General features: G+C 43.8%; 1 protein-coding gene across 1 annotated transcript in view; it reads left to right on the forward strand.

Moving 5' to 3' along the window:
- The window catches only part of MAP3K15 (mitogen-activated protein kinase kinase kinase 15), a 287,980-nt gene that overhangs the window by 232,156 nt on the left and 43,550 nt on the right, over window positions 1–12,274 (forward strand). The window contains exons 20-22 of the mRNA XM_077480742.1: window positions 847–1,030; window positions 10,663–10,843; window positions 11,955–12,129. Coding sequence (XP_077336868.1) covers window positions 847–1,030; window positions 10,663–10,843; window positions 11,955–12,129 — 540 coding nt within the window. The remainder of the gene's footprint in view (window positions 1–846; window positions 1,031–10,662; window positions 10,844–11,954; window positions 12,130–12,274) is intronic.

Below are 12,274 nucleotides of genomic sequence, written 5' to 3' on the forward strand. Positions count from 1 at the left end.
CACTTGTGGGTTTAACCAATCTTGTTTTTTTGTACAATTCTCCTTTTAAGGGGGCATGACAAGGGGTGTGTCCTATACCTGCATGCTTTTGCCAATAGGTGTCCCTCATTCCCATCTCAAAAAGTTGGGGGGTATGTACATGGGTCTATGGGTATAAGATTTACACACAATCCCATGTTTTTCTCACACAGTTGAGATGGAGAATGAGAATCTGCTGCTGTTGAAAAGGTCCTATTATAATCAAGCTAAATTATAGTCAGTTCGCTCCTCCATGTTCATTTTTTTTTTGCTAGCAAATTACTCAGAACCCCCAAACATTGTATATATTGTTTTAGCAGACACCCTAGGGAATAAAATGATGGTCATTGCAACTTTTTATGTTACACAGTATTTGCACAGCAATTTTTCAAATGCGTTTTTTGGGAAAAATGAATCACTAATTAATGAATTCATTAATATAAAAAAAAACACTAAAGATAACCTGATTTTTTTGTATAATGTGAAAGGTGATGTTACGTCAAGTAAATAGATACCTAACATATCACACTTTAAAATTGTGCACACTCGTGGAATGGCAAAAAACTTTAGTACTTAAAAATCTTCATAGGCTACACTTTACATTTTTTTTACAGATTACATGTATACAGTTACAGAGGAGGTCTAGTGCTAGAATTATTGCTCTCGCTCTAATGTTCGTGGCGTATGTAACCTGTGTGTATCTGGCTCTGATACCTGATGCCTCACCAGCCACTGACCTCACCGCATGTTCCTGTAAGGTTGTACATTTTGGAAAGAATAACATCCACTTCCTTTCCCATGATTGGATTATATTTTTATATGTTATAGGTCGGCATGTTTAAAATCCACCCAGAGATCCCAGAATCCCTGTCTGCAGAAGCTAGAGCCTTCATATTGCTTTGTTTTGAGCCTGATCCAACGAAGCGTGCAACAGTTGCAGACTTGCTCAGAGACTTCTTCCTCAAGCAAGCTAATAAAGGCAAGAAAAATAAAATTGCATTCAAGCCCTCAGGTAAGCATCTGTGTAGTGAAGCGCCCTCTGTTGTGTCTTTCAGGATGTGATTGTATAAATGATTAAAAAAAAAGTGATGTATTTCAGTTATCTTGCAAACCTGGCCTGTTAGTGGGCCCTGAGGATAGGAGATGAAAACCACTGCAGTAGACACTGGAGAAAGCTGTTGTCTATTATGTAGGGGTCATTGCCAAGGGTGTGTTTGCAGCAGCGATGACAGATAGCAGAATGGCATGAAGGAAAGTGGGGAAAACCTCTGTCAATCAAATGTGGGGGTGTATGTTTAGAGCAGAGAGAAGGGAAGCAGAAAACAGTAAGCCATTGTCAATTCAGTTTGCAATAAGAAAAGAGGGGGACTGGTAGGATCACCCAGTATTCGCCATTAAATGAGTACATAGTGGAAGAAATGCATAATATACAAAAGAGTTTCTTACTATAGGAATGCATAACCCAAACAATCACGTCTGAGCTGTGCAACAATTCTTTCCAACGTGTCAAACTCTAATACCACCACCGTCATGTATGCTTATTCTGCTGTGATCATAGTCCCCAATAATCGGTTAGACCTCCCAGCATGAGGGCTCTTCATGTTGTGTACTCTCTGCCCCTATTTTTTTTTTTTACAAAATTGCAATGTCACTGTGACAATTTCTTTATCATACATCATAGGACACAGAGTCTCAAGTAATCACTTGGTGGGTTATGGGCCTACCTTCAGGTGTTGACACTGGTATAACCAATACAGGAAGTTGACTCCCCTGTATAACCCCTCCTCCTTCCAGGAGCACTCAGTTTTTTCCCCAGTGTCCAAGGTGTTGGTCACGAGTGAAGATGTGCTCTGCAGAGCTCCAGGAGGGATCCATTCTGGATTTAAAAAACCTCCACAACCGGATCCATCCTCGCCATTGATACCTGGACCTCCATTCAAGAACGATGTTTTTGCCTGTAAAGCTTCTCTCTGAGAGCTGGACCCTAGGAACCAGGACTCTTTTTGGTCTTGCTACATTACCTAAAGTTTCCCTGAAGGGTGCTATACAAGGCCCAAAGGAGTGGAACCCCTATTAAAAGGGCCCCAGTCTTTGAAGGTTTAAACTACGCTGCCCGCCGTGATGGGTGAAAGTTGGATCTGTCTGTTAAATTAGCAGTATCCTGCAGCAAGGACAAGGTAAGGGAAGAACCTTTACTTTTTCCTTCAATATACCTTATATGCCTTATAAATGTCTCCGCTATAAGGAGTAACTTACACTACCTATGTATGTGTCTTAGTGCAGCTCTGTCTCAGAACATGTGTGGTCCCAGCGGCAGACGGGGTTCTTACTTAAATAGATCTTGTGCGATTTGGTAAAAATACAGCAGTTGCTAATACAGAGATGTGTATAAACTTCTATATGGGTGGTGGCTGATTGGTTGATGCAGCTGCTTTAGCTGCATGGTTTAATTTCAACCCAGCCCTTCCATCTAGTAACATTGGGAAACGCCCTATGCTTCTGTGGTTTTAAAGACTATAAATCTGCTGACAGAACTCCTCCCTTCCCCTCTCCCCCCCCCCCCCCCCCCCTTGTAGAGGTGTATAGTACGTTCACCTTACTTTGTGTTAGCCATTCGGGTCCCTAGCAGGGCCTGAGAACGCAGAGGGGCATGTACGCAAGGTCACGTGGCGCTGTGTATGGATGTAACGTCCACACACACACAGCACCCGCCGCATAGCTGAGGGGAAGCGCTGAGGATGCCAATCAGGTTCCACCGGAGGCTTTATATCACAGACACTCTCATTTCAGAAAGACTTTTTAACTTTAAGACTTTTAAGAGAGGCAGTCTGTCACACTGATGGCACGTACACACGGGCGGATTGTATGGCGTACTTAGTCCGTCGAAACACATTTCAGCGGACAATCCGCTCGTGTGTGGGCTTCAGCTGACTTTTTCAGCGTGCAGTCCGGAGTACTAAGTATTTCGGTTTTTTCGAAATTCTGTTCGTCGTACTTTGGTTTCAGCGGACAATACGGTCGTCAGTATGCTAGTTCGACGGACTAAGAATGGCGCATGCCCAGAAAGGATTTGCACGGCGGAAGGGTGCTTTGCTGTGTCTTGGACTTCCTATTTCTAGTCCCGTCGTACGTGCTGTACACGTCATCGCGCAAGCTTTCGACGGACTGTTTATGTATCCGTGTGTGGTCAAGTCCGTTCAGTGGAAAGTACGACGGACTGTCCGTCGGATTGTATGACGGACTAAGTACGCCATACAATCCGCTCGCGTGTACGCGGCATAAGAGACTACAGAGTGATGGACACGTTATGGTTTAAACAGGCATTTCCAGACAGGAAAAACTATTGTTACTTAGCAGAAAAAGAACTGTTATTTTGGTGACATTGTCTTTGCTAGAATTGTTGTCAAGCAAATATTTTGTGTGTACCTCTGCTTTGTGCTTTGCACTATGTCTTCCAGACCTACCGTAAAGGTACCTAAGGTGTCATCCCCAGGCGCTGGGAATCCCAGTTATGCCTCCATACTGTCTTCCTCTTCGGAGAGATCAGACATGGCAAGCCAGGGTGAGTCATTGGAAGCTAGCGGTGGTGCAACTGCTTCACACACTTCAGCCCCTGTAGATGTGACTGAAGATGCATTTTCCTCTGCCTTGCAAGGCTTAGAAGGAAGATTATCGGCTTTAATCCTCCATCCAAGTGTATAGGAAGCGTCCTAGACCCCCCACTTTAGACTCTTTACAGTCAGTGGAGGGTTCAAGAGAATTATGGGGACAGGATGGGGTATTGCCCTCAGATGATCGGGAGAAAAGATATGTGATTATTCCTCTGCGGATGAAACAATACTTGAAGTTCCCAAGGATCCATCTGAAGTACAGAGGCTTGCAAAGATGGCTGAAGGGCCGGTCTCCTCCTTGGGTTCCTTGAAGCCTTTACAGCCTTTGCATTCATTTCCCATCTACGGATTACTAAAAAAGCTTATTTATACCGAATGGGATCATCCGGATAAGCATTTTTCCCCTCCAAAGAGACTGTCAAATCTCTATCCTATGGAAGAAAGATTCACTAAAAGATGGAAAGTTCCAGCAGTTGATGCTGCGATTTCCAATGTGAAAAAAAAAAGTTTATTTCAACTTGCCCAGTGGACAATGCGCTTATACTTAAAGATCAAACAGATAAGAAGTTGGAAGGTCTGTTAAAATCCTCTTTTTCTTAGCAGGTACTGTTGCTCAGCCTGCAATTGCAGCTATAGGCATCTGTCAGTCCTTAAAGGACCATTTCACAGATGCTCTCAGAAGCACAGGAACTGCCCGAGCTAACTAAAGCATTATGATTTGCTGTAGACGCTATGAAGGATTCTATTCACCAGGCATCACGCCTTGCGTTTGTACTTGTACTTATGCGAAGGACCCTTTGGTTAAAGGGTTGATCAGCTGAGACGCCTTGTAAGAACCTTCTAACTAGTTTCTCCTTCAAGGGAGAACAATTATTTGACGATAGTTTGGATAAATACATTTAAACAATTTCCAGCGGAAATAGTACTCTTTTGCCAGTCAAAAGAAAATATAAGCGTCCTTCATTTAAACTCCGCCATCAGACCGCCATAAAGGAAGACCTGGGGCTACAAGTCTGCAAAGCAGAATACAAGACCTTGTTATGAAGAGGCATCTCCCCTTACCAAGGTAGGGGGGAAGACTTCTGATGTACTCAGAAGTCTGGCAAAGGGAGATTCAGGACAAATGGACTCTCTCCACTGTGTCTCTAGGATACAAGCTAGAGTTTCGAGAATTTCCACCATCTCGTTTTCTGAGATCAAACGTTCCCAAGGATCCAGGGAAAAGGCAATCGCTGTTGCAAGTATTAGACTGATTTTTGCCTCAAGGGGTGATCAGACAGATTCCCAAACAAGAGCAAGGTTTGGGGTTTTACTCAAACCTAATTACGATGCCAAAGCCAAATGGAGATATCAGACCAAGTCTAGATCTACAGAATCTAAATCAGTTCCTGAAAATCCGCTCCATTTGCATGGAGTCAATCAAGTCAGTCGTTTCCATCCTGCAAGGAGGAGAACTTCTGGCATCCATCGACATCAGAGATGCATAGCTGCTTATCCCTATATTTCCTCCTCACCAGAGGTTTCTGCGGTTCAAAGTAGAACAGAAGCATTTTCAGTTTATAGCCTTGCCCTTCGGGCTTGCTACATTGCCTCTGGTATTCACTAAGATATTAGCTCCACCTCTAGTCAGGTTAAGGGCTCAGGGCATAACTGCCTTGGTTTACTTAGACGATCTATTGTTAATAGACCAGTCAGTGGCTCGCTTGAAGCAGGGTGTAGCCATCACAAGCAGTTACCTGGAAGGTTTGGGTTGGATTCTCAACCTAAAGAAATCCTCCTTAAAGCCACTAAGAAGGCTGGAGTATCTGGGCCTGATCATAGACACAGCCCAGAAAAGGGGTGTTCTTACCTCCCGCAAGGATCAGTTCCATACAGGAGCTGGTGAGGATGATCAGGAGATGGTTGATTCATTTGAAGCAGTTCCCTATGCTCAATCCCATTCGAAACTGTAAACAGTATTCTGTCTGCTTGGAACAAAACGATTCAAGCCTTCAATTATCTGGAAGGTAGTAACGACAGATGCCAGCCTTTCAGGCTGGGGAATAGGAGCCTTGCCCATCAACATCCTAGAGATTCCAGCAGTGTATCTAGCTCTAGAAACCTGGACCTCCAGGTTAAAGAATTGTCCTGTCAGGATCCAATCTGACAATGCCACGGCTGTGGCATATATCAATCACCAAGGTGTCACCAAGAGTCTCTCAGCTCAGAGAGAGGTGAACCAGATTCTAACTTGGGCAATAGAGAATGTCCCATGCCTATCGGCAGTTTTCATTCCGGGAGTAGAGAATTGGCAGGCGGACTATCTGAGTCAACGGCAGTTATTCACGGGAGAATGGTCTCTCCCCCCCCCCCCAAGTGTTTTGGGCTGTTTGCCAAAGATGGGGGACTCCGGACGTAGACCTTTTAGCGTCCAGATTCAACACGAAGCTAGTCAACTTTGCGTCCAGGACAGGGGACCCACTCGCATACGGAACAGATGCGTTGGTGTCCCTGTGGGATCAGTTTTTACTGACCTATGCATTTTTCCCCGATTCAGTTGCTACCTCAAGTTCTTTGCAAGATCAAGCTGGAAAGAAAGTCGGTAATACTGGTAGCACCAGCATGGCCCAGAAGGTCATGGTACACAGAAAACGTAAAGATGGCAGTGGAGGGTCCAGGGCTCTTCCCACTAAGGCTAGACCTGCTATCTCAGGGGCCGATATTCCATCCTACTTTACTAATGCAAAATTTAACGGCTTGGCTATTGAGACCCACATTCTGAATAAACGTGGGCTTTCCAGGTCAGTTATCTCTATTTTGATTAATGCTAGGAAGCCAGCTTCTGGAGCTATATATTATAGAGCCTGGAAAGCTTATGTTTCCTGGTGTGAATCCAAGGGTTGGTATCCTCGGAGATATATCATAGGCAGAATTTTTACCTTTCTACAATTAAGCGTAGAGATGAAGTTGGCCCTGAGTACTATTAAGGGCCAAGTCTCAGCCTTATCAATTTTTATTTCAAAAGACTGCTTGTTATGCATTCTTTAGTCCAGGGTTTCATGCAAGGAGTGCTGCGGATTAATCCGCCAGTAAAATCACCCTTAAGCCCTTGGGACTTAAATTTAGTTTTGTCAGTGTTACAAAAACAGCCATTCGAACCGTTAAAGCATGTTCCCTTAGTCCTTCTGACTAGGAATCTGATATTTTCGTTTGCTATATCCTCAGCAAGGAGGGTTTCAGAATTGGCTGCTCTTTCTTGTAAGGAGCCATATTTGATTATTCATGAGGACAGAGTGGTGTTACGCCCTTGTCCAGGTTTTTTGCCAAAAGCAGTTTCAGGCTTTCATCTGAATGAAGATATTGTCCTGCCAAGATTTTTCCCAAGACCTTGTTCCAGGGAAGAAAAGTCACTACATTGTCTTGATGTAGTATGAGTAGTGAAAATTTATTTAAAGAAAACTGCTCAGATTCGTAAGACTGATGTCTTATTTCTTCTGCCAGAGGGTCCTAAGAAGGGACAGGCAGCGTCAAAATCCACTGTCGCTAAGTGCATTTGGCAAGTTATAATTCAAACTTATGATTTAAAAGGGAAAGATTCCCCCTTTTCAAGTTAAGGCGCACTCTACCAGAGCGGTTGTTGCTTCTTGGGCAGTGCGTCACCAGGCCTCCAGGTCTCAAATCTGCAAGGCCGCGACTTGGTCTTCAGTACATACATTTGCAAAATTTTATCAAGTGGATGTAAGATGGAATGAGGATATCACCTTCGGGCGCAGTGTGCTGCAGGCAGCAGTATAAGTCCTCAGGTCTGGGGGTTACCCTACGGGTTGTGTCTCCCTCCCCTCAAGTAGCATTGCTATGGGACATCCCACCAAGTAATTACTTGAGACTCTGTGTCCTATGATGTACGATAAAGAAAATAGGATTTTTAAAACAGCTTACCTGTAAAATCCTTTTCTTGGAATACATCATAGGACACAGAGCTCCCGCCCCTCTGTTTTATGGGGTGAGAGTATATTGCTTATATTGCTTGGCTACAAAAACTGAGTGCTCCTGGAAGGAGGAGGGGTTATATAGGGGAGTCAACTTCCTGTATTGGTTATACCAGTGTCAACACCTGAAGGTAGGCCCATCACCCACCAAGTAATTACTTGAGACTCTGTGTCCTATGATGTACTCCAAGAAAAGGATTTTACAGGTAAGCTGTTTTAAGTAGAATGTTGCAACCTGCCCAGCTAATTAGTGTAATTACCCTTAGGGCCGGTTCACACTGCGGGCGACTGCGATCCGACTTCAGGTCGGTCTAGGTTGCCTCAAGTCGCCTCCAGGTCGCGCTGCATTAAAAACAATGATAGTCAATGGAGCTGTCTTAATATACACTACTGCAGTAGCTCCGACTTTTAAAAAAGGTTCCTGTACTACTTGGAAACGACTTCTAGGCGACTTGTACCCATTCATGTCAATGTAAGTCGCCTCTCCTGTTCATCTGTAGGCTACTTGCAGGCTACTTGACAGGAAGTCACCCAGCCCCCACTGCAGGCAGCCCCTCCTTTCCATACACATTAGTTTCGTTTTCCTGGTTATCTTGAACTCACACAGACCAAGAGCTCAGTCCTGCAAAATGTCTGCTATGAACAGGAGAGAACCAGTGGACAATGAGTCCCTCATACGCTTTGTTCGGGAGAGAAGGTGTCTGTATGCCAAGACTGTATGGCAAGTGACGTGGAAAGTGGACAATGACATACAGCATATGTACTTGCCTTGTGATCGACATCCGTGTATACTTGAAAAACTTGTCATCAAAACTACGCAAGTTCTCATACATAGCCCAGAACTGCCCTCTGTTATGTCAATTGGCAATGATTGGATGGATCCAGTAGCGACGTCTTCTTCCCATCCTCCTCCTCCGCTTCATTTCTTCTTCTTCCTCTTCCATCAGTACTGCCAAACCAGCTGTTAGGACAGCTGACATAAGGTAACGCACAGAGAGCATTTTGGACACAGAACAACTGGCAAAAACAGGAACAAGGAAGAAGACAGGAACAGGAATGATGTCACAAGGGGTGAAAGCTCACTTGTACAGTTCCCTGTCCTGGAGGCGACTTGTAAGTCGCCCCAAGTCGCGCTGTTAAGTCGGATACAAGTCGTATCCGACTTGGCTTCACAAGTAGTGTCGCCTCGTGTCGCCCCCTGTGTGAACCAGCCCTTAAAGAGTGCCCAGGCAAGAGCTGTGTTCCTGGCATGGCTGAGTTTTTGTTAAGTCTCAAGTAATGAAATATTTCAGAATATTAATATGAACGCAGCAGACGTCTGCAAACCAAGTTGGGATTATTTTCTGATAATATGCCAATATAATGGTCATTTATTAATAAACTGCAAATGTCAGTCACAAGTAATTGCTGTTTTGTTGCTATGTGTTATTGCACAATTGTTAAGCATACATTAAAACATTAATGCGTAGTTTTTTTTTGTGCGGGGTAGTAAAAATGGATTCCTTTGAACAGAGCAGAGAACTTCCAACTATAGGACCTAGCTTTAACCACAGCAGCCCAGGTGATCGGCACCCAAAGAGACAAAGATTGCAAGGATGATTGGTGATTCATCAAGACAGAAGTGGAATCTGACAAATAACTTTGAATCACTCACAAGTCAGATTCCTCTGTCACTGTCAGATTTCTGTGGTTTATATTATTGACATACAATAGAAGAGGTGTACTTGCCTTTCATGGGTAGGTGTGCCACCCAGGGGCCCACATACTGATTTTGCCACTGGGACCAGTGACATTTATTTATTCTTTGGCTGCGGATTAGAACATGAAAAGTAATGCATGACTGCATGTAATGCTGCATACACACGACCGGTTTTTCAGATGGAGTTCCGCTGAAACTGTCTTGCCTACACATGATCACACCAAAGTCCAATCGTCAAGAACATGGTGACGTACAGCACTTACCACATGGCTAGAAAAAGGAAGTTCAATAGCCAGTAGCCAATAGCTGTCGCCTCGTACTTGCTTCAGAACATGCGTCATTTTTGGTCCGTCGGAACAGCATACAGACGAGCGAATTTTCCCGATAGGAATTGATTACACTGGAAATATTTAAAACATGTTCTATTTCTAGGTCCATCGGAATTAAAAAAAAAAAAAAGTCAGATGAGGCACACACACGATCAGAATATCCGATGAAAAGATTCCGTTGGACTTTCTGGCAGGAAAATCCGACCGTGTGTATGCGACATAAGGGTCCGATTTTCTTCTGCTGCTTTACCATTCTATTTTTTTCTCTCCCTTATTGGTGTTATTCTATTTCTCCTAGGACCCCCCACACTTGGGTCAGCCTGTCCGTTTTTCAGGACCCTCATTCTCCTAAGCGGAGTAGCGGGTGCAAACGGACATGTGTCTGCTTACACCCGCTGGCATCCAATCCAAGCCGGATCAAATGGCAGTCAAGTGTAGACGGACAGGCGATCCATTTACATCTGATTGCCCATAGAAGAAAGGGGGATGTGCCTGCTCTGAATAAGCAGAGCAGACACGGACCTGTCATCTGCCTGCTCAACAGGAGTCAGCACACATATCCCCTGCTGAGCAAGCAGATCCGAGGTGGAGACCACCCCGTGTGAAAGGATTGTATTGACTTACTTTGGATTAAAGCTGAAACCACCTGAAAGAGGTTTTACTTTTGGTTGGGTACATTTTTTTATTTTTTCTTATTAGTTTTCACATTTTTGTCCAATTTGTTTTTGACAGTAAAATCAGCACAGGTTCATATGCAGATGGCAGAGGCAGAGTGCAGTCTTAGTATCATACATTAAATGAATGTCACGAGTACAGTGGAATAGCTCAGAGAGCATTTATCCTGTGGCAAAATATACCTGCTTTTCCAAGCTATCCTGGTGTGCTTTTGACATTCATTTACTTTGGAATTTGTGAGTCCCGGTGCCATCTGTTCACTTATAATTCCAGCACCCATCTTGATCGGGGTCTCTACACTCAATGGAGTGTAGCAAATCTTTAACTATTATGGAGCTACTAATGTAGTAGTGTTTTCACAGATTACAGCCGCAGCGCATCTCTACCAATACCAGTGTCAGGGGAGCTGGCAGGCAGCAGCAGCAGTGAACATGGTTCGGTGTCACCAGACTCTGATGCAAAGCCTGAATTATTCTTTGATAAGACAAAAAGATCCGTTTCTGAAAATGCATCTAGCAAAGCTCAAGTTACCACTTTACTAAGGTAATATTGTTTTTAATGCCATGTTGTGATCATTCTGAGTTTCTGGTCAACAGTTAAAGTGATACTAACACCTCAAGGTTTTTTTTACTTTAATGCATTCTATGCATTAAGGTAAAAAAAAAACCTTCTGTGCTGCAGAAGCCCCTCCCCGTAATTCTTACCTGAGCCTGATCTGGTTCCAGCGATGTGCTCATCGCTGCCTCCCTTCTCATTGGGCAGATTGATAGCAGCGGAAGCCAATGGCTGTCAATCAAATCTGGGAGGAGGGAGTGCGCAGTGGGGCTGAGTTGCCCAGTCTGTGTCAATAGACACAGATGGAGCGGCTCAGGAGCGGGCACGCACGGGTTCCCCCAGTGAAAGTGGCTTTCCCTGGGGGCACTCGTCAAATAAGAGGGGCCCCCACAAAAGGAGGATCAGGGCTGCTCCATATAAAACCATTGCACAGAGCAGGTAAGTATGACAGGTTGGTTATTTTTGTTAAAGAAAAAAAAAAAAAACAAGGTTTAATATCACTTTAATGCAACTTTGAGTTCTTTCAGAAATCAGCAACATGAAGATAAAGGTTGGCTCTTTGTGGTCCATTTATTCAAAATAGCCAGTTGAAAAGAGAGAGATTATCTGTTGTTCAAACCCCACATTGCCTAGCCATGCCTACATTTTATCTCCAGCAGTGTATGTGCCAAAAACAACTTTTGTTTTCAAGAATTGAAGAGAATTATTCACCAGCTGCATCAGTTGTTTCATGCTTAAAGCAGAACCCCAGGAATGATCTTTTTTGTAAACTTACATCGGTCTAGTTTGGCTTGATGTAAGTATCCATATCTCATATCTGGAGGGCTGCTAGGGATGCTGAAAATCAATTCAGCAGCCCACACTACATACAGTGAAATCAGTTTAACAGGTTCTGCTCCAGCAGCTTCCCCTGCACACTGAACACAGAGAATCACTCTCTTGGTACCGCCACCATTCAGAGAACAATTTGTATTTTTCAATGGATACAATGTATTCTCTAATTGGACGAGGGGGGAAATTACATTATCCATGATGCCAGCGGAATTAAGACAGTTTAATTTATAAATTGTCATTGTTAATGTTTATGTTTATTATTCAGTGTGCCAGATGATGGTTCATTGTCAGAAGACAGAAGTACCCCATCATCTCTAGATGAGAGAGACTCTGGATTGTTCCTTCTGAGAAAAGACAGTGAACGCCGTGCTATACTTTATAAAATCCTTAAGGAAGAACAGCATAAAGTCTCATTAAATCTGCAGGAATGTCTCAAGCAGGTAAAAAAAAAAAATCTACATGATCTATCAGGTTAAATAGAATCCAAGCCTTTCCTGAAAGAAGTTTGGGTGTGTCTATACAACCCTGCTATACTTTCTAAGGCCCCTTTCACATGGGCTATCTGACCAGGTCTGCCTGTAAGTT

This window comes from Lithobates pipiens, unplaced genomic scaffold (assembly GCF_037356315.1).
Source record: "Lithobates pipiens isolate NorthernLeopardFrog02 unplaced genomic scaffold, aLitPip1_a1.2 Scaffold_16, whole genome shotgun sequence".
In the NCBI taxonomy this organism is placed as follows: domain Eukaryota; kingdom Metazoa; phylum Chordata; class Amphibia; order Anura; family Ranidae; genus Lithobates; species Lithobates pipiens.